General features: G+C 42.6%; 2 protein-coding genes across 2 annotated transcripts; both read left to right on the top strand.

Annotated features, from left to right (window-relative positions):
• Positions 1-8764: 8764 nt before the first annotated feature.
• Positions 8765-9601, top strand: LOC113760294. Its single transcript, XM_027302848.1, has one exon. The coding sequence runs from the start codon at positions 8765-8767 to the stop codon at positions 9599-9601; it is 837 nt and encodes a 278-aa protein (XP_027158649.1).
• Positions 9602-10167: 566 nt separating this feature from the next.
• LOC113760293 lies at positions 10168-17396 on the top strand. The gene is made up of 4 exons (XM_027302847.1): positions 10168-10188; positions 13599-16190; positions 16275-16908; positions 17026-17396. The coding sequence occupies exons 1-4, from the start codon at positions 10168-10170 to the stop codon at positions 17394-17396; spliced, it is 3618 nt and encodes a 1205-aa protein (XP_027158648.1).
• Positions 17397-23542: the final 6146 nt, after the last annotated feature.

The raw sequence follows: 23542 nt of genomic DNA, 5'->3' as shown, positions 1-23542 counted from the left end.
TAATTTCCCAAAGCTAGTAATCTGGAAACTGTTTAGGTAATGCTCAGACCAGTGTTCGTATTTCGTCCATAACTCCGTGCTCCGACCTCGAAATCGAGTGTCGTCAGTGGTATTTGAAACTAGACATTCACACCTTTCCAAAGGTATAAAATGCACATTCTGATTCCAAGTGTGTGAGCCAAACCAGTCGTTTTAAGAAGGCTGCCCTGTTTCTCTGTTTTGCTGGAACGATTTGATGATGCTGCAACTTTAGGCTTAATTTCGAGCCAGTTGCATGCTGAATCTTAAAACGATTTCTTCTGTGAAATTATAGCCCTATGAATTCATTTTCCAACACTATCAATCATGCTCGATTCCGAGTTAAATTGAGTGAGTTACGATTAAAATACGGTGACTGCCCTGTTCTTGAAAACCCTTGGTTTTGGACAGATTTGATGTGAGACTTGTCGTGGTCTTACTAAATGAATTTTTTGGTGCTAAACACCTACCAAATGTACCATGTATGTTCCTTAGGCTTTTCTTGCACAAATGAACCATGTTTGGAGGTTTTCCTTAGCCGAATGTTTGGAAACGGAGAGAAATGGAGCTAAAGGCAGTTCTGCCTTAGTAAATTCAAAACTTTGGTTGATTGGTTAACCACCTTTCCGAAGGTATTTTTCCACGAAATTTGATAGAGAGATGCCCTTCATATAGGAGTATTATGCTGCAAAATTTGGTACCAATCCAAGTCCGTTTCGACACTTAACTAAAGGTCCACAGTCGGAAACCCAAATCTGGAAATCGTTCAACAGTCTTGAATTTTCCCTAATTTTGAGCTACCATATCTTGGTGCTCGAACTCCGATTCTTGATCTAATTTTTCTGTTGTAAACCTTACATGCAAATCTAATTGAGTTACAAATTTCAGAGGCTAGCTCACAACGTGTGAATTTTACCGAATTTCCAAATTTAGCGAAAAACCAACCCCGGCTCAATTCTGAGTGTTCTGGAACAGCAATTTTAAGCTCATTTTTGAATACTTTCCACTTAGATTCATGGAAAAGTGTCTTCTAAGAACTTTTAGTACTTTCAAAGAGGTTTCCAACGGTACCAAGTTTTCCAATTTTTGACATGTAGAATGTGAGATACGATTTTTCAAAATATCGTATCAAAACTGAAAATTTTCCGAATTTCAAAAGAAGGGAGTTTTCAAGTACTTCTTATCCCTTCGGTATTACTTGAGCATTTTATACTTGATTTTCCAAAATGAAAACTCGATCGCTCTTGTACTTTAAGAAACTCCAGTTGAATCTCGATTTACGAGTAATTGAGATTCGTTTTCGTGAAATTTCCTTAGATTGTACTAGTGTACAATCTTCCTTGATAATTGGGATATATGAATGATAATACATTATTATTTGCTCAAGCGCACACGAGGACCTTCAAGAGGATCCTACAGTGAACACTTGAACTTCCAGAAAAATATTTCTTCATGAGTGCTCAATGAGTGTCAAGTGTATGACTACTTGAACTCTATGGACTTGATTCATGCTTGGCTTACCTGATTACATGCTTAGCCTAGTTGATTTTGAAAAATGGAGTCGAGTGTATATTTTATCGCACTCGTTCTCATTTGAAACAAATGACTCATGCTTAACATGGTTTGTCTGGTTTACATGACCTGAAATACATGCTTAAACCTGTCAAATGCTTGAATACATGACATGGTATGCTATGGCTGCATACGTCGATGGAGTGAATCTCCTCGACACTTACATGATACATGGGGGACGCCCAAACTCATAGGCCGACCTTGGAACTCGAGCCGGCATGGGTTTGGTCGGGAACCTCGGTGAGCCATGAGATTCACATGATAAGCTTGATCTATTGGAGAGATCTTGCTTGGCATACTCGTGGAGTATCGACTCATAAATGTCGTGCGGGCCCGAAGCGGTGTATGGTGGATGGATGAGAAGTAAGTGGTGATCTACGGTTTGGAAATATCAACTCGGTTGACGAAGAGTCATCGCGGGAAGATATACGAATGAACTGGCAAAGCAAGTGGAACTTAGCTCTTGAGAGCTATCATATCCTTGAATTGTTTCTGATTATATTTTTGGTTGGCATTACTAATTACTTGCAAGCTATTACTTGAATCGTTATTTGGGCTTGTTACCTGAACTATGTGCCTGCATGTGTGTTCTTGGCCTCACGAGCGTTTTGCTCACCCTGTAAATTTATTTTCCTAAACAGGTTTGAACTCGGAGGTGTACTGGAAAAACCCTCCTTTTGTACTTTTGTTAGGATTTCTATTACATTTGGGCTATGCCTTGGTTTTGGGTTGTACTTTTGGAATTGAAATGTAACTTTTGGGGCGTGATGTATATTTGGAAATCATGATGTACTTTGAACACCCGACGTGTGGGTTGGATAATGGATGACTATTGTTAAGCTTGAACGCTTCCGCATTTACTGTATTTAAGCTATTTACTTGTGTTGTGTAGATCGATAATAAGCTTGAATGGAATTGCTTGAGTCCTGGCGAGAGTTAGGCATGCGTCCCGCGGATACCCTTTGGTTCGCCTTAGGGAGAAGTGGGGGCGTCACAGTTGGTATCAGAGCATAGGCTCTAGATCTTGTAGTGTATCCTAGGCTTAAAGTTTAGGATGCTTGATTGTGGGATTAATTTGAATATTATGTGAACTAGAGGATTTATTGTATCCTACGGGTTAAAGAAATTGGTTACTTGAGAGTTTCTTACTTGGGACTTGTAGAAATAAAAAATTGAGAAATTAGGTGATATTATATTGAAGAAAAATATGGGATGAGAGATTAGTAGTGCAAGATTGGACGAATTTGAATTATTATTATACTTGTGAGTGTGGAAAGAAGTGAGGCAATTATTAGTGCTGGCTAAAGAGGATAAGAGACTGAGATTTGATGGTCAAACTCCATGTATCGTGATTGTGAACCCAGATAAAAGAGTTTCAAAGGAATAGAATGCATTTTCCTGCTCATTTACCTCCTAGAGAATTTATGCTTTGAAATTCTAAAGGAAAAATGAGGATGTACTAGTTTTATTTTCAAACGATGATTGGAAATAATATATATATGCTTTAAGTATGTGTAATTCTTCGATTTTGGTAAATATGTGAATTTTACTTGAATTTCAATTTAAAAATTTGTGAATAACTGATAAGTTTGTTGAAATTTTGTATGTGATGGACTGATACAAGGTCAAAATTTTCTAAACTAGATTTTCCCCCTTGATTGTATACTGGTGTATTCTCACACTTGAAATCGTCTATGCTTTAAAAAAATAATAATAAAAAATATCTTGAGTTTCCGGAAGAACGGCGAACTTATGTTTTTATAAGGAAAATCTTGAACTTGATAAGATTTTTGTTACTTTAAATACTCTTCTTATGTTTTAAAATTCTTGGTTTTCAAGAAGGGTGAGCCTATCTTTAGGTGTATGAATTGAGGGAACTTTGAGATATAGAGTAACCGCATTCAAGAACACGCAGTTAGTGTGAATTGACTTGGTTTCCATTTGACACGTAAGTTAGCAAGTTGTACTTATTTCTTGGGTTTGAACTTGGAGCTTGAGGCTTTAACTATAAAACCCTAAGACTGGTTATTCTTGGAGATGATGGTGCTCTGGTTGGTGGCTTGCTTATTAAAGATTTTGAACTTCGAATGGATAACCTTTGGTTTCCGCTTGTGTTATGGTTTGATTGGATCTAATTTCGTAAAGGCATGTGATCTGATTGGAATTAGTGATATTCGGACCCTTTGGTTTAATTAAGGACTTAGGAAGGGTGGTGCACGCCGTGAGACCTTTTGTATCCCGTTTGCATATACTTCTACATTTTGTAACCCTTAATTGCCTATATACAGTATTTGATATATTGGGCTTGTTTTGTGACTTCTTAACTCGTACTATAACCTCCGATACATGTAAAGAATCATGTCTTGATTCTAAATATTTTTGCAACTTGTATATGCATTAAGTTCTTTTATGATTAATTATTCCTTTTCTTGCGCTTATAGACTCCTATTAAGTATGGTAGCAGGAATACGAAAAAGGGGTCGTGGCCGAGGGCTTAGACAACCCTGTACTCGTGAGAAAAATTGATGGATAGTCTTATATAATTTAATGAGATCCTAGTACTGAATATGAATCGAGAATAAACCAGAAGATTAGATCTACCAGTGTATAATGGATTAACCTAGTTAGGAACTTAGTTAGATTTTCCTGTGTGAAATTTTAATAGCTGCTTTATACGTATATTATGATTGGTCCTGTGGCCATGTTTCAACTTTTGTGAAAGTTTGAACTCCAAAAGTATTTCGCGGGTTTGGTGAGATGACTTGAACTCATTACCAATTTGTTCTACTTGAACAAAAGCGCTTTCAATTTTACTTGACTAATACTATACCCAGATTCACTTGTTTTACTTTTCACAAAATTTATATATATATATATATGTATACATATTTTGAACTCGTTTGAGACTCGAAATCAGATAGAGTTCAAGTTCGAATATTTCTTAGGAACATGAATGCCTATTTGTTATGAATCAGAGATTAGAAATGATCGGGTTTTATGTACTAGTAGAGTTAACTCTTGGTTGGATAAAAGGGCGGTAAAGGTATTGGATCACAGGTTATGCGAATATGAACCTACATGTTTACCTATCTTTCTTAAAGGTATTTTCTAAAATATACGCCTTACTCGAACATAGATTTAACTCGAAACTTTGAGGAAAAGTGTTGGAACACCCTCCATGTATATGTTATGATTATTATGTATATGTTTTAAAAATCATGCATTAAGTTGCATGATTAATATTCTTAAATCTATTTGAGAGATTTTAAATATGTATTGATGATTGTGGTTAAACATTATTTGAAATCTCTTACTAAGAAAATTTAGTTTTGGGTCGTGAAGAAAAATTTGTATCTTTAACTCTAATTTTGAAAATTTTGAATCGCATTTTGCCACAGATACATTCAAAATACATCAAAAGTCTTGACCTTATCTTGTAAGTCATGATTGGTTTGATTTAGACAAAATTTTGAGGAAAGGGATTTTGGTCCTGCTAGTGCGTAACAGTTTTTTTTGTTAGGATTCGGAACTTGTTTCATATGGCGTGTAATTTATGGTTTCACTACACACGGGAGTAAGACCTTAGAAGGGAAGTACATATCATTATATCAAGAGGTATTACTTTAGTCGTGTGTGTGGATTTTCTTAAGTATCATTCGAGGAGAGGGAAGAGTAAATATACCTGGATGACTTAGATGCGTGAGAATTTACAGGTTGTGGATAGTTGAGTTTCAAATTCTGATTTGCTACTTATTTAGATGCTTGAGCAGTTGATAGGCTAACAGTCAGGATTAAGAAAATGGATGAATGAAAAGTTTGGAAGAGATGCGTATAGAAATAGAAGTTCTTCACAAGGAGTTGGAATTCCAAACTAAATTAGCTGAATTCTGGGAAGAAAAGAAAAAAAAAAAAAGGGTCGAGAACTTAGGGTTGAAGATGGGATACAATGTTTGATCGCCAACTTGAGATATTAAAAGTTGTGAGATTTGGGTGAGTGAAAGGAAATATTTGATGGCTTGAATGAGCCTAACGATTAAGGACCGGATGTTATATTTGGAATGGACGCTTGAGGCTATATATACATAGATTATTGTGATTTGAACGATGAGACTATTAAGAACAAATACTCCATAACCTCACATAAACGAGAATTATAATCAAGGGTCAAGAGCAATGAATAAGGGATTTAAAGTAGAGTTACTACCAATCGGGAATCCTAGAAACTAATGTGCTTAACCACTTCCAATTCAAGATGGGGATGCTTGAATTTTCAGTTATGCCAATTGGGTTGACTAATATATTAGCAGCAATTATTGCATTAATGCATCAAGGTTTTAAATCGTAATAGGATTAATCTGTGATGGCATTTATTGATGATGTATTGATATACCCTAAAGTTGAGAAGATCATGAAAAAAGTACTTGATGGTAGTTTTACAAACCCCGAGAGAACGCTAACTTTTGTTAAGTCCAATAAATGTGAGTTCGATGGGAAGAAATAGCCTTTCTAAGTTATATAATATCTAAGGAAGAAATTGTTGTTAACTCAGCTTAAGTGGAAGCTATTTAAGAGGAAATGACTAGAAAATCCTACCGAAATTTGGAGTTCTTAGAGGTAGTCGAATATTACCTTGGTTTGATCAGGGACTTCTAAGGATACGAGACTTTGCAAGTTATTTGAGATTCTAAATGTGAGGAAGAATTTGAAAGTGAAAATCGTTTAACCAATGCACTTGTGTTGGCTTTACCGAGCGGATGAGGTGATTTTGTGATTTATACAGATGGTTCAAAGGATGGTTTAGAATGTATATTAATAATATATGATGAGGTGATTGGATATGCCTTCTGAAAGTTAAAATCTCCCAGAAGAAAGTAATCAACTCATGATTTGGAGTGAGTTGGAAAATGTAAGTCAATGATTGATCTGATAGGCTTAACCATGAAGGGAATGATATTGTTCTAAGTATGAATTTCGAGGACGAAATTCCTTTCAAGAAGGGGAGGATGTGAGGACCCGAAAATTTTCTTATTTTTATAGAATATTACTGGAATATTTAAATGATTATTCACTTATTTTCTTCGAATTATTTATTTCGACCATTTTAAATCCATTTATATGGAACGACACCTCTTTATATTTTTAAAGCGTTTTGTTGAAAAATTCGCTTTTCGAAAATTTGTTTAGTCCGAAACGACGGGTACACGTTTTTCTAGGCTATACTTGAATCGGGAGTGTATTAATATTGGAGAATTAAGAATGAGCAATAATAGATTAAAAAAGGTTAATGGAGGAATTAATACTCAATTCACGTGAGGACTCGTAAAATTATTATTTTTAAAACCCCTAATTTTGGCTCAATTAATTATCTATTGGATTTTTGCCGAATTTATTTTCTTCCTATTAGACTTACAAATATGAATTATAGTTTCATATATATTTTTAAAGTGATTGTTTCAAAAATTAATTTTCGGAAGCATCGATCTAATGAAAATAGTTGAAAACGTGTTTGAAATTTTAGCCAATTGGGGTACGTTAAGCTCCGGAAATTGGACATATTACAATGTTTTTAAATATAAATTTAGTTTAATACTCAAGTATAGTTAGATGGTATGTGATCGTTATAAGATGTCTCGAATGTTTCACTTATACGCGCCTAAAATTTGGAAATACGCTTTCACGCGTGCGATTAATGAGACTTTTAAACCATTATCTTGGGATAATTAAGAGTGAGTAATATTTATATGAATATAAGTGCATTAGAGGTTTAGTGCACTAGAGAAATAAACTCGAAAGGAATCGAGCCCAAACGCGCACTATTGAGAGTTGACTTTGGGGCGATTTTTGCACCACACATTGTATCTTCCTTAGGATGCTAAAATTTGACCAAACACTCTCTCTCCTAGTCTCTCTCTTGGCCGGCCATCAGCTGCAACAAACAACCTCCAAGTTTCAAAATTTCTTCTGACAAAAACCTCACAAATCTTCACCCAAATCCTACCAAATTTCATACACACTTAAATCTACTCTTGGACACCACTTTGAGCTGCAAAAAGGAGCTAAAACTCACGATTTTTCTGGATCAAAGGGGACCGAAAATTCTGCCTTGGTCTTTAAGGATGGTTGTTTCGGCCCGGATAGTCCGGGGCCTCACCCTGTGATGCTTCCAGGAAGTGTCGACTCGGCCCACTACCTAGCGAGGTGATATCGACCCAATTACCATCTCGGCTAGGATTTACAATTCATTAGCCGAGGTGATGCCTTGGTATCCGACAACTACAATAGGTGGGGTGTGACCCTGACACATGGTATCTGAATGACGGCGAAAGCTGCTCTACACCTGCCGTCTGAACCTAGGCCACTTGTTCTCGACGCAGCCTTCCCACAGCGGACTATCAAATCAACTTAATACGCTGTCCATATCAAATCTTTGGGAACCTGTGCTGCGCAAGACCCTCTTCCCAATCGATCCCCTATAAATACCCAACGTATCTACTGAGAAATGGGATGACCATTTTCTGGTAACACAAGCTATATCATCACTCTCCATTATATTGCTCTTTTAATACCGAACTAACTTAAGTTTCGGAGTTACACCGGGGGATTCAGCCCCTCTTGTAACCTAAGCAGGTGACCTCGCCGGTGTGACCTTTCTAGCCGGGACATGCCCCACTCCTGGTTCATTTCAGTCGGTCAGAAATCACTTCTTCAATTGGCGCCGTCTGTGGGAACGTGAAGACATCAGAATATGAAGCCTACGTGTTCTAGGAGCAGGAAAGCTCTCACTATTGGGGCTGAGCAGAGCAATGCAGCCCAGCAGGAAGATATTTCCGAAGGGCATGAGTCCCCAAGGACTCAGCCCGCAAACGAAGACGCCATAGCCCGTATGGCCGAGTTTGTGACCGAGAATCCTAACATCTTTGAGGAGTTGGGAAGGTACCTTAAGAGACAACGCAAGCAAAAGGCGGAGTCCTCTAAAAGGAAGTCAGATGGGTCTCCTGAAGGATCATCTGAAGAAGAGTCTGATGGGAGGCACCTAAGCCGGAGTGCTTCAAAACGGGCATTCTCTAAGGCCACCTCTAAGGTAGTCTCCCTGACTAAGGCATTTTCCCGAGGGCTCTTGGGACGACTGCCTGAGGAGGAACCTCGGCCCTTGGGAAGATCTGGGGTGGATTAAATGAGGGCTCTACCTTTCACTGATGATATCAATGAGGAAAGGCTTCCTCCAAACTTCAAACTCCCATCGATACAATCTTATGATGGCCGAGGTGATCCCGAAGATCACATCCATGCCTTCATATCAGCTTTCCGCTTATATTGCATCCCTGACCCAGTCATTTGCCGAGCTTTTCCAGTGTTCCTCCAGGGGACAACTCGCAAATGGTTCTGGGGTTTAGAACCTAAGAGCATCTCAACCCTGGGGGAATTAGTGGAGAGATTTCTCCATCGGTTTGTGTCATCCCGACCTACGATCAGGACCTCGGCTTATCCGCTGAATATGCAACAGAACCCTGGAGAGTCACTTCGGTCGTACGTCCAAAGGTTCCACGAGAAAAGTGTGCAAATACCTGACCCCAATGAACAGGTGATCATCGTTGCCTTTACCCATGGGCTCGTTGCCGGGGTATTCAACACGGGGATCCACAAGAAATATCCCCGCACACTCCACGAACTGTGGCTGAAGGTCGAGAAGGGCATACAGGCCGAAGACCTCAACCGTATGAAGAAAGATGTCCAAGTCGCCCGCTCGAGGGCTGACCCCCGAAGGGGGAAAGATCTTGGCCGAAGTGAAGCAGGGACAGGGAGTGCCTTCCAAAGTCCTGGCCGAGATCGCCGCAGCGTGTTTGACAGGATCTCTAAGGGGAAATCATCCATCCCCGAGTCTGAGTTGACCCCTTTGAACACTACCCGATCCCGTGTGTTGTCCGTAATGGAACAAAACAACCTCGGGAAGGCACCTCCGAAGATGTTCGGAAGCCGAGACAAGAGGAACTCAAACCTCTACTGCCTGTAGACACCAAATTTTTTATTTTTTAACTTTATTTGTTTAATTAATTTTATAGGTTTATTTGTTTCAATTCTAGGGTTTTTATTTGTATTTTTATTTTAGTTTGTTCTGGTTTACTTTATTTTTTATTATTTATTTTTGTCTTCATACTAAATTTCAAAAAAAAAAAGAGAAAAAGAAAAAGCAAAAAAATGACACGTGGAAGGGGCATGCATAGGGACAAGTGTCCCTTTATTTTGTTTGACAACACAACACCTTCTAGGTGAGGTGTTGAGACACTTGGGGGGCTGAGGAAATTTTGGAAGAAATAAAAGGAAAATGGAAGAAATAGGATAGGGGGGTTACGGGAAAAAGGAGAAAAGGAGGAAAATGAGAGGGAAGCTCGGCTAAAGAAAAAACAGAGGGCAACAGAGATCTGTGGGCGGCTGAAAAAAAAAACTGAGGAAGAAAGAACAACGGGGAGAGCAAGGAGGATCTGGGGAGCAAAGGGATAACGGCGGAAAAAAAAAGAAAACAGCGGAGAACTAAGAAATAGAGAGAGCTACGGTTGAGGAACAAACAGAATTTAGGAGATGGAGGAAATAGAGGATCTGGTGTGGTGGTTGGAGTGAGAGAAGGAGGAGTGCGGCTAAGTTCTGGAGTAAAGGAACGAAAGTCGAGAGGAAAAACAGCGAAAGGGAGGAAAAGGCAAGAAACGCGAGGGTTTCGGGGAAGAACCAACAAGGAAAAGGAAGAGACGGCTAGAGGAAGCAAGAATGGTTTCTGGCAGATTGAGTGAGGATAGGAAATCTGAGAGAAAGCTTGAGGGCTGAGGGTCAATCTAGGCTGCAAAGGGAAGAGAAAGGAAATGAAGGAAAAGCTGCAGAATTTTGCGCAACAAGGGCTGATTTTCAGCCATCTTTGAGCTCTAATATCTCTTTGATCTTTGCTCCTTTCAAGAAATTTTCAAGTTCTGCACCAACTAGGAAGTAAGGGGAGAAGTTTTCGTTCAGAAATCATTCGCAGAAAACATTGATAAAGTCTTCGAATTTGCCCCCAAAACCGCTGCTTGATTTCACTGGTACGGGTTCGACGCCACAATGAAGCGATTCCAGCGGTTTCTTTTTCACGGCGTTTCCTGTCCTGATTTCGAAAAAAGTCTTCATCAGGTATCACCCCAAAACAATGCTCCAACTCATTTCACTTTCATTTGTTTTCGCGTTCCTGGGCTTTGTTTTTTCAGTTTTCTTGCTGTTTTTCTTTTTCCGTAGCCCGCAATCTGCCCGTTTGTTTTGCAATCTATCTTGTCAGAATTCATTGCATGAAATTGGGATGGATTTTTTTGTCTGTAATTTGGGTATATAAGTCTCTGGCATTTGGGCTTTAAACCTTGAGAAAAATGGCCGCGAAGTTGCGTTAGAAATATTGCAGCACAAAGCAACCCAACGAAGAAGATGAAGTCTTCATAGGCTGCATGAAATAATTCCTATAAATTGCGCTTTGACCCCTGTTCTTTCATGTAATGCCTTTATGGCCCAGAAACTTTGGAAAATCAATTAATTTGGTCCCTTTCAAATGTTAATTTCCTTTGATATGCTCTAATTTGTTTTGGGCAGTTGGTTTAGGAGTTGTAAGATGAAATTTGAGCATTTAACGATTCTTGATAATTCTTAGTTTAATTCGGATTTTAGTAGAATTTTGGTAATTTTGTTGCTTAATTATAACAGATGGGTTATCTTCCATTTTTGCGAAGTTTAAATTTTGATTTTGCTATGTTTACTCTTGAGTCGTTAATTCTACTTTTTCTTCCTTTTAGACACCCTGACATTCAATAAATTGACCCCTCGTGCTTCTTTGATTTCACAAGCAAGTCTCTACTTGTTTCAATTTTTTAAACATGGGTCATTTGCCTCCTTTTAAGTGCCTTTTGATTGATTCAATTTTATGCTTATTCCCACTTCATGTGATGGTTTCTTATTTAAAGTGATGCCTTGACTTTTTTTTTTATTATTTTGGAGGGCAAATAAGTAATTTCACTTCGTTAGGGCTCCAACTCAAGGGAGGTACACCCTATCCTTTATTTCTTACTTTATTTGATCCTATGTGCGCACTTATATGACTACATGAGCTTAATTGCATGCCTTTTGAATGTTTTCATTTTATTTATTTATCTGTTTATCCACTTTATTTGTTTTAGTTTTGTATATTTACTTTTAATTTTGATCATTTGAAAGGCACTTGAATGCCGAAGTTGTAATAGTTAGGGATTTAATTATTTTATTTTATTTTATTCTTTTCCCCTTAGATTGTAGTAGGGCATCCCCAAGTGTAATAGTTAGGGGTTCATTTGCTTCATTTGTCTTGTGTGTTTTTTGCATGCTTATGTGTTGTGTGTTACTTGCTTTTTTAGGGTCTTGCATCTAGATACCATACTTATGTGTTATGTGCTATATGTGATTTATGTGTTTATTTGCTTTATTATACTTTACATGATTTATTTGATTGCAATGAATGTGTGACATCACCACGCTAGTCCAACGCTAGTTGTGGTCCCTTTCCCGAATCCACACTAGTCCAACGCCAGTTGTGGCTCATTGTTCCGATTTTTCACTAGTCCAATGCTAGTAGGAATTCATAGATATGGGCTAGTCCAATACTAGACCCTTAGGAACCCTTCGAGCATTAGAGCATGGTTGTGTGAATAAACATTTCATCTCATGCATTTTTTCACTTTTTAGGGTCTTTTATCATTTTTTGCATGACATCCTTCCTACACATATATTCCTTCCCCCATATGTATATTCCTTACCCCTTTGTATGAACACATAACATTAGACTTGCATTTCATTTAAGAAATAGAATTAGGGTAGGGCATTTGTTTGATTAGATAGGGAAAGACCCCTTAAGTATGGGATATGGACGAGTTTGGCTTTTTCTAGTCTTAGCACGCTCGTATTCTCTCTATTAAAGGAAAAATTGAGTCACAGTCTAGGGTTCCCCCCGTACCCATTTTGCATTCCTCTAGGGCTCATGCATTTTCATTTTGCACATGATCACTTTCACCATTCTCACTTCACACACCACTACTTTTTACATTATTCACTCTTCACACTATCACTTTGCACTCACACTTCACATTCTTTTCCCGTTTCCATATTTTCACTTCACACAACTCTTATTTTGCACATTTTCACTCTACCACTTATACTTTATATACTATCACTTGCACACATGCACTTCATACTATCACTTTACATACCTCACCTTGTACATCCATTTGCACACTTCCACTTACACATTTATTGTCTTTTATTACTTTCACTTCATACAAACTCATGTTTTCACATTGCCTACATTCATTCCACTCATTTTCACATGACTTGCATTATTCGTGACTTCTTCGAAAAGTCCTTATTGGGCGTCACAATTAATGTGATTGGTACCACCAAGTAAGTTTTGAAGATACATTTCGACCCCCCGACACCCTCCTAGGTCTAGGGTATGCATTCATATAGTACATCCAAATGTGATAAATTCTTAGGTTAAAATAAGAAAATCTTTGACTAAATCGGGCAACTAGCCTTGGCTAGATTGAAAGGGTGCCTTGGATTCTTATCCTTGCCTTCCCTTTCTTCAAATGTGACTCCCGAATCTTTTTCTCTGATTTTCATAGATTTGGAGTCATTTAAAAAGGGTTTTCTACTTTTTTTCTTTAAAATTCATTTTTAGGTGACTTGGTACACCTCAACTCAATACCAAGTGGCGACTCCGATTTTTCATTCAAAAACCCTTTTTAAACTATATTTTGGGTCAAATCGTCGCATTTTCAAGTCCCATTTAGACCCATAATTTTTCATTTTCTTTTTAAATCAAAAATTCATTTTCCTTAACTAAATTAATTATTCTTATAAAAAATGGGGCGCGACACTGCCTGTATCACCGAGACATCGGGCATGAGACTGAGGAATGCAACGACCTCAAAAGGGAGATTGAGAACCTCATCAGGTAAGGACATCTAAAGCAGTTCATCCGCCGAGGGGGAGGTCATCGTAATGAATCCCGACGTGATGGACGAAAGGATCCTAGGGAGACAAAAGGGCCTCTTCGAGACAGATCTTCAGGTCAGGGGCTAGGATATGAGTCAAACATTGTTGGAGTCATCAACACTATCGCCGGAGGTCCAACGGGAGGGGATAGTCAGAACTCCCGGAAGAGGACCTACAGGCAAGCTAACCCGGATCAAGCCGAGTCAAGCTCTCGCCTATCCGAGGTGATCTCCTACGGGCCCAGTGATCCTGTCCCAACTGCCTCTAGTAGTCACGAGACCTTGGTGATTGAAGTGCTTACCAACAATTATATTGTGAAGAAGGTCTACATTGACCCGGGAAATTCGTTGGACGTCATGTACCTCCGTACATTTGAGAGCCTTAAGTTGGCCAGGGGATGCATGACCCCAGTAAGGACCACCCTGGTAGGGTTCGGGGGACACGTCGTGCATCCCGAAGAGATGGTGATTCTGACAGTGACTGTGGGGCATCACCCTCGTTGTCGAACCATTCCAGTCAACTTTGTGGTGGTAAAGGCTGACTCCCCGTATAACTTGCTTCTAGGTCGACCCACGCTTAATGCTTTGCGAGCGGTATACTCCACATACCACCTAAACTTTAAGTTTCCTACCCCCGCAGGGGTAGCCGAGGTCAGCAGCGACGTCTGCACTGCCCGGGAGTGCTACCTCGCCACTTTACAAGCAGCTTCCACGTCGGCCTCCGATACGAGGTCCGAAAGGAGGTCAAACATACTTTCGATAAATTGCATCGATCCTCAGCAATCTGAGAAGCCCTCGAGGCTGGAGACAGGAGATGAGGTGGAGGAAATCTCCCTGGACCCCATGAGGCCGAACCAGACAGTCCGCATCGGCATTCATCTGCCTGGATCGATCAAGAAAGGTATGGCGAACCTCCTCATAGAGTATCAGGACGTCTTCGCTTGGGCCGCAGATGAGGTCCAAGGAGTCCCGCATCACCTCATGGTGCACGAGCTGAACGTTGACCCCCAAGCACGCCCGGTCAAACAGAAAAGGAGGCATCTCAGCCCTGAACGCAGCCGAGCTGTAGGAGAAGAAGTGGACAAGCTCCTACCTGCTAAGATAATCCGGGAGGTCCAATATCCGACCTGGTTATCCAACCCGGTCATGGTCAAGAAGGACACGGGGGCTTGGAGAATGTGCGTCGACTTCACCGATCTCAACAAAGTCTGCCCCAAGGACTGCTACCCATTGCCCAAAGTCGACACCCTGGTGGATTCGGCAATGGGTTATGAGGTCCTTTGTTTCCTTGATGCGTTCAAGGGGTATCATCAGATCGGAATGAGTCAAGAAGATCAAGAGAAGACGGCCTTCTACACCGACCGAGATACATACTGTTATACTACCATGCCCTTCGGGCTGAAGAATGCCGGAGCCACATATCAGCGCCTGGTTAACCAAGCCTTTAGGTCCCAGATCGGCAGAAATGTCGAAGCCTATGTGGACGACATCTTCCTCAAAAGCCAGATGACTTCTACTTTCCTGGCTGACCTGAACGAGGTCCTTGATGTCCTTCGGAGAACCCGAATGATGTTAAATCCCAAGAAGTGTATTTTTGGGGTCACTTCGGGAAAATTCTTGGGTTACCTCGTCTCCAGGCGAGGCATAGAAGCGAATCCGGATAAGGTAAGAGCAATCCAGGAAATGTCTCCACTTCGGTGTATCCGCGATGTGCAAAGGCTTACAGGACGGTTGGCAGCCCTGAACCGGTTCTTGTCTCAATCGGCCTCCAAGTCGTTGCCCTTTTTCAAGGTTCTGAAGAAAGCTGACAACTTTTCCTGGACTGAAGAATGTCAACAGGCGTTTGAGCAGCTGAAGGATTACTTTCACCACCTTCCAACGCTCACCTCACCTCGTCCAGGGGATAGGTTGTTCCTGTACCTATCGGCCGCAGTCGAAGCCTTCAGTGCCGTGCTGATAAGGGAGGAAGGTGTACAAGTTCCAGTTTACTACGTCAGCCGGGTCCTCCGAGGTCGGGAGACCAGGTACATACAAGCGAAGAAACTTGTGCTAGCCTTAATTCATGCGGCCCGCAGGCTTAAATCCTACTTCCTAACCCACCACATCTGTCTAAGAACTGACCAGCCCCTCAGACAAGTCTTATCACGATCGGAGGCGTCCGGACGCCTTACTAAATGGGCCATCGAGTTGGGAGAGTACGACCTGTCTTACGAACCTCGTACGGCAATCAAACCTCAGGCTCTTGCGGACTTCCTAGCCGAGATCACTTTTGATGAGGTGAACGAGTCCACCCCAGCCACCGCTGAGCCTCAGCGGTGGATTCTGCATGTGGACGGCTCGTCTAACAGTGAGGGTAGTGGAGCAGGTTTGCTCCTCGAAAACCCCCAGGGAGAGGTGTGCTCATATGCCCTAAAATTTGCCTTTGCTGCCTCAAACAATGAGGCCGAATATGAAGCAGTCATTGCCGACTTGCAACTGGCTCGTAAGATCGGGACTGCCCACATCTTGGTCTACAGTGACTCCCAACTCGTCGTATGCCAGATAGTGGGAGAGTACGAGGCCAGAGAAGAGGTGATGCATCGCTACCTCTCCTAGGTCTTCCAGTTGGCGACGCACTTCAAGTCCTTCGAAATCCAAAGGATATCGTGGTCTCAGAACAGAAGGGCTGATGCCCTCTCCCGGCTTACGTCCACCTCGTTTTCTGATTTGAACAAGACGGTTCTTGTGGAAGTCTTAGCCGAGCCGGGATACCTAGGGGAGGTCGTGTACCCCATCTACCCTGGGGACACCTGGATGGGCCCTTTGATTCGATTTCTCAGCCAGGGGGAGCTTCCCGAAGACCGAACTGAGTCGAGAAAACTTCAACGTAAAGCAGCTCGGTGCGCTCTTCGACAAAATCTCTTATACAAGAGGTTGTACCTCGGCCCGTGGTTGCGGTGTATCACGCCAGAAGAGGGAGAGAGGATCCTCCAAGACATACACGAGGGACTCTGTGGTGCTCACGTCGGCTACAGGATGCTCGTTAAGAAAGCTTTGTTGCTCGGGTATTTCTGGCCCACCATGAGGGTAGATGCCCAGGTGATGGTCCTTAGTTGCCCTTCTTGCCAGCACCACGCTCCTGAGCACCACCAGCCGACCAATCTTATGATCCCCATCATCTCGCCATGGCCGTTCGAGCAATGGGGAACTGACATAATCGGCCCATTTCTCAGAGCTCCGGGCAATTATGCCTACGTGGTGGTAGCAGTGGACTACTTCACCAAGTGGGTTGAGGCAGAACCTCTAAGGAGTATCACTGGGTCAGCAGTTCAAAAATTTTTCTAGAAGAGCGTGGTTTGTCACTTCGGCCTACCCCGAGTGGTCATCTCTGATAACGGCAAGCAGTTTGCGGATAATCCTTTCAAAGCGTGGTGTGAAAACCTGGGGATCAAACAGCATTTCACTTCGGTTGGACATCCCCAGGCTAATGGACAGGCCGAGAAGTTCAACCGCACTCTCCTTCATGGTCTTAAAACCAGGCTACATCGGGTTGGGTCATCCTGGATGGAAGAACTTCCCAGCGTGCTGTGGTCTTACCGAACCACCCCGAGGTCAGCAACCCAAGAGACCCCGTTATCTTTGACTTATGGGTCCGAAGCCGTCGTCCCAACCGAATTCATTACTCCGAATCCACGGATGGCAGCATACGCCACCGAAGTCAACGAGGAGGAACGGCGAGTTGACTTTGACCTCGCCGAAGAGAAGCCTGATATGGCCGCGGCCAAAGTTGCTCTTTAAAAAAATATCCTAATTGGCTACTACAATGCTCGGGTCAAACACTTGCGATTCAATCCGGGAGACCTTGTGCTCCGAAAGAACTTGGTCAGCCGAGCTGAGTCTCAGGGTAAATTAAACCCCAAGTGGGAGGGACCATACCGTGTTATCGAGTCCAGTCAAAATGGATATTGTAAATTGGCATACCGAGATGGCTTTCGGGTGCCTCGGACCTGGCATGCCGAAAATCTTAAATTATACTACCCTTGAAGGGTACGTGCTTTTAAATTCCAGTTTTTCGAGTTATTTTTCACTTAGTTTCATTTTATTATAAGTGAAAAATAAGGGGACAAAGCAGCAGTAAAAAGTAGAAAATTGAGCTCAATGAAAAGGAATTTAAAAATACGGACAGTTATATTGAAGCACAAAAAAGTTGTAAGTACAAAAAGTAGAAAATCGAGGTCATGGCCTCGGCCTTCAATTACAAAAAGAGAAGTGCTTCTAAGCACTCCCTACCCCGGGGTCCTGTTCCCCCATGGTCTCACCGCCCGCCTCGGCATCTTGATGTCCTTCAGCTCCTCCGCCAGCCTGGTCTCCTTTAAGGCCGTCGCCGTTTAACTCAAACTCCTGAAGCCATTTGTTAAACTCAGCCCGGATCTCGGCTAGGTCTCTTCCGGCTTGGATACCCTCAGCCATGCGGTTGTACAGTTCCTTGGCGTCCTCATTATAGTGTGGAGCGCTTTGAAGGGACTCCAGCTGCTCAGAAGAAAGAAAGGGCATCGCATCGTTAACAGCCGACGTGTAGCCGAACATAAACCTCGCCCGTGTGAGCTCGCCGAGGTCGCGAGTGAAGGACTCCGATTTCCGGAAGGCCTCCAAGGCAGTGATCCCGGCCTTGTCTATTGCCTCCTTGGTCGACTGTTCTTCTTGGGCCCTTCTTTCTTTCTCCTCGTCAAGGGCCGTTATCAGGGAGTTTTTCGTGACTTCGGCTTTCTTCCTAGCCGCTTCGGCTTTGTCTCGCTCCAGCTCGGTTGCCCTCAGCTTCTCTTCCAGATCGGCGATCTTCTTCTGGAGCTCGGCGGGTGGTTCATAAATTTGCATGAAGTGCCCGTATCGTTGGAGCATCTCAGCAAAGAAGGCCGTTGTGGAGGTCCAGGAGACCGAGGCACTCTGCATCAGCTCGGCGGGAGTGAGTTTTCTAGCGTAAGTACTGTCCCGCGGCAATAGCGAATGCACGAGGAGCTCATGTGCGACCAGGGGGTTCTTGCAGCGGTCGTTGACATTGACCTCTCACTCCGGACACCAATGTGCTCCGGAGTGCCTCTTATCCTCCCCGCCTTCCTTTGAGGGCACATGATGGAGGTTGAATAGCGAAGACCCTGTGACAGAGTTCTCCAGAAATACAGATACACCTTGTCCCCGAGGTGGAGAGGTTATGGTGACTCCACGGAAAGGAACCCCCACCCGGATGGCTGAGGTTCTGGACCTCCCAGGCGTGGCCGAGGTGCGTGAACCTTCGCCCACGATCACCACGGGAGGCTCGCGGTCGCCCGTCGCCGTGGTGGATTTCTTAGCCGGCCTGGTGGAGGACTCAGCAGCATCCTTGCGCTTCTTGGGTGGTCTCTTCACAACCTCGACGTCTCCCGAAGTTATCAAGTCAGAAATCCTCGCGCACTGCAAAGCGTGAAGAAGAGTTAGTTAGAATTCAAGAAGGATAAACAAAAAAGAAAAATGGAAAAGTACAAGGTTTTTGAAACTTAGAAGAGAAGAAGACGGGGGGTCCGAGCTGATCAAGGCTCGGCTGATCCCGCCTTCCACGAGCACCACTTCGGAAAAATCCCAACAATTAATCCTGAGACCCGACCCCGTTAGCTTCTTAAAGTTGCGTTCTTCCAGTTTGTCCGGGGACGTCTCTTTGACCGAGGTGGGAGGCCTCCACCAGAACCCCCGGGGGAAGTCCTCGGCCGGGACAAAGATAAAGTTTCTTTTCCATTCCTTTATTGAGGTCGGGGCGTCTTCCACCAACTTCGGAACCTTATTTCCGAAATAGAACCAATCCTTCTCGCTCCCGCTGTTCTTAAGCGAATAACAACGGCGGAAGAGGTTGACAGTAGGCTCTATCTCTTGATGTCGGCAGAGTAACTGAAAGCCGACGAGGACGCGAATTGCATTAGGGGTGAGCTGAGTGATTCTCACCCCCCAATACCTCAAGCAATCCAGGAGAAATCTTGTTGTTGGCACTCTGAGCTCGGCTTCCAGTTGATCCACGTAGATGGCCACCCTACTCTTCGGAGGCAGTGCGGCTGACTGGTGTGGCTGGGGCAGGTAGATGCTGTAGTCCCTCCTCCATGGGTACTTGCGAACTACCTCAGCTACTGAGGCTTGCCCCATGTTACTACTGAAGGCCGGCATCTGGCCGTAGTTAAGCGTCGACAAGTTCGGAGGAAAGGATGGCTCTTGTACGCCCTCGTCCCTAGGGACCTCATTCCCGAGGTCATCATTGTACAGGATCTCGGCTTCGACCTCGATCTCCTCGTGCTGCCCCTCAGATGGCCCGGCTCGATGAGACGCCTCAACACTTCCTTCCCTGACATCGGACGCAGTTCTATCCTCGGAGGGGTCGGGCCTCTCTGCCTCGGTAAAGTCGGGCCTCACTGTCTCTTTGTGTGTGCGAGCTGTTCTAGCCATTAGTACAGAAAGAAAAGGACTTACTCAGAAGATGCAGTTTAGAGGAATTGCCGAAGTGAAAAGACACAAGAACAAAGTTCTGGGGTGATTCGAAATTTCTGGTAAAGAGTAAAACGGTGAAAGGGAACCCCTATTTATAGGCCAGCAGGGTGAAACCGAAAGGGTGTCACCTTTGGGATTCCCTAGGGTACACTCTCCCCCTCATTAATGAGGGTACTATTCATCTGACAGCCGATCCCACGTCTATCCATGGTTCTATCATTAAAGCCGACAGCCATCGTTTCACCTCTATCCCAGTCCCATCCACACAGTCATGATGTATCCTTGCTGTGTTCCGTGTTCTACACGCTAATTAGCCTCGGGAAGTGACGACCTCGGAAACAACGACCTCGCCCTTCTCGAAGCTTGGGGGGCTTAGTGAGGATGGTTGTTTCTACCCGGATAGTCCGGGGCCTCACCCTGTGATGCTTCCAGGAAGTGCCGACTCGGCCCACTACCTAGCAAGGTGATATCGACCCAATTACCACCTCGGCTAGGATTTACAATTCATTAGCCGAGGTGATGTCTTGGTATCTGACAACTACAATAGGTGGGGTGTGACCCTTGACACATGATGTCTGAATGACGGAAAGGTGCTCTGACACCTGCCGTCTGAACCTGGCCACTGTCCTGACGCAGCTTCCCACAGGGACTAGTCAAATCAACTTAATACGCTGTCCATATCAAATCTTTGGGAACCTGTGCTGGCAGACCCTCTTCCCAATCGATTCCCTATAAATACCCAACGTATCTACTGAGAAAGGGGATGACCATTTTCTGGTACCACAAGCTATATCATCACTCTCCATTATATTGCTCTTTTAATACCGAACTAACTTAAGTTTCGGAGTTACATCGGGGGATTCAGCCCCTCTTGTATCCTAAACAGGTGACCTCGCCGGTGTGACCTTTCTAGCCGGGACATTCCCCACTCCTGGTTCATTTCAGCTGGTCAGAAATCACTTCTTCAGTCTTCAACTAAAGTAGGTAATGATCCAACACTCTAATCTTGGTTTATAGAGGTTGTTTAACACCTTTAAACTCTTGTATTCATATGGGTTGTTGTTGTTGTTGAAAAATTTGGAAGGTGGGCTCTATGAACTCCCACCCTTGTCTTGATGGCTGATGTGATGATTAATGATGGGTTTAATCTTGGATTAGTACTTAAATTAGTGGTTTGTTGGTGGAAAATTGATGGAAACTCATGATGGGTGCAAAGGCCAAATCTGACCATTTTGCCCCTGCTTTGTTCGGCCACTTTAATTCAGAATTTTGAGAATTTAATGGGTTGATTATGTTGTTTACATGTTGTAGTAGTTGTATAAAAATTTTCATTGAAAAATATTGAGTTTTGGTTGGTCAAATGAATTTATTTCCCAAAGCTAGTAATCTGGAAACTGTTTCCGTAATGCTCAGACCAGTGTTCGTATTTCATCCATAACTCCGCGGTCCGACGTCGAAATCGAGTACCGTCAGTGGCATTTGAAACTAGACATTCACACCTTTCCAACGGTATAAAATACACATTCTGGTTCCAAGTGTGTGAGCCAAACCGGTCGTTTTAAGAAGGCTGCCCTGTTTCTCTGTTCTGCTGGAACGATTTGATGATGCTGCAACTTTAGGCTTAATTTCGAGCCAGTTTCATGCTGAATCTTAAAACGATTTCTTCTGTGAACTTATAGCTCTATGAATGTATTTTCGAACACTATCAACCATGCTCAATTCTGAGTTAAATTGAGTGAGTTACGATCAAAATACGGTGACTGCCCTGTTCTTGAAAACCCTTGATTTTGGACAGATTTGATGTGAGACTTGTCGTGGTCTTACTAAATGAATTTCTTGGTGCTAAACACCTACCAAATGTACCATGTATGTTCCTTAGACTTTTCTTGCACAAATGAACCATGTTTGGAGGTTTTCCTTAGCCGAATGTTTGGAAACGGAGAGAAATGGAGCTAAAGGCAGTTCTGCCTTAGTAAATTCAAAACTTTGGTTGATTGGTTAACCACCTTTCCGAAGGTATTTTTCCACGAAATTTGATAGAGAGATGCCCTTCATATAGGAGTACTATACTGCAAAATTTGGTACCAATCCAAATCCGTTTCGACACTTAACTAAAGGTCCACAGTCGGAAACCCAAATCTGGAAATCGTTCAACAGTCTTGAATTTTTCCCAATTTTGAGCTACCATATCTTGGTGCTCGACACTCCGATTCTTGATCCGCTTTTTCTGTTGGAAACCTCACTTGCAACTCTAATTGAGTTACAAATTTCAGAGGCTAGCTCGCAACGTGTGAATTTTACCGAATTTCCAAATTTAGCTAAAAACCAACCCCGGCTCAATTCTGAGTGTTCTGGAACAGCAACTTTAAGCTCATTTTTGAATACTTTCCACTTAGATTCATGGAAAAGTGTTTTCTAAGAACTTTTAGTACTTTCAAAGAGGTTTCCAACGGTGCCAAGTTTTCCAATTTTTGACATGTAGAATGTGAGATACGATTTTTCAAAATATCGTATCAAAACTGAAAATTTTTCGAATTTCAAAAGAAGGGAGTTTTCAAGTACTCCTTATCCCTTCGGTATTACTTGAGCGTTTTATACTTGATTTTCCAAAATGAAAACTCGATCGCTCTTGTACTTTAAGAAACTCCAGTTGAACCTCGATTTACGAGTAATTGAGGTTCATTTTCGTGAAATTTCCTTAGATTGTATTAGTGTACAATCTTCCTTGATAATTGGGATATATGAATGATAATACATTATTATTTGCTCAGGCGCACACGAGGACCTTCAAGAGGATCCTACCGTGAACACTTGAACTTCCAGAAAAATATTTCTTCTTGAGTGCTCGGTGAGTGTCAAGTGTATGACTACTTGAACTCAATGGACTTGATTCATGCTTGGCTTACCTGATTACATGCTTAGCCTACTTGGTTTTGAAAAATGGAGTCGAGTGTGTATATTATCGCACTCGTTCTCATTTGAAACAAATGACTCATGCTTAACATGGTTTGCCTGGTTTACATGACCTGAAATACATGTTTAAACCTGTCAAATGCTTGAATACATGACATGGTATGCTATGGCTGCATACGTCGATGGAGTGAATCTCCTCGACACTTACATGATACATGGGGGACGCCAAACTCATAGGCCGACCTTGGAACTCAAGCCAGCATGGGTTTGGTCGGGAACCTCGGTGAACCATGAGATTCACATGATAAGCTTGATCTATTGGAGAGATTTTGCTTGGCATACTCGTGGAGTATCGCCTCAAAAATGTCGTGTGGGCCCGAAGCGGTGTATGGGGGACGGATGAGAAGTAAGTGGTGATCTACGGTTTGGAAATATCAACTCGGTTGACGGAGAGTTATCGCGGGAAGATATACGAATGAACTGGCAAAGCAAGTGGAACTTAGCTCCTGAGAGCTATCATATCCTTG

Source organism: Coffea eugenioides, chromosome 2, assembly GCF_003713205.1.
Source record: "Coffea eugenioides isolate CCC68of chromosome 2, Ceug_1.0, whole genome shotgun sequence".
Classification (NCBI taxonomy): domain Eukaryota; kingdom Viridiplantae; phylum Streptophyta; class Magnoliopsida; order Gentianales; family Rubiaceae; genus Coffea; species Coffea eugenioides.
Note: the sequence above shows the minus strand (reverse complement) of the source record. Positions and strands in the feature narration are given on the sequence as shown.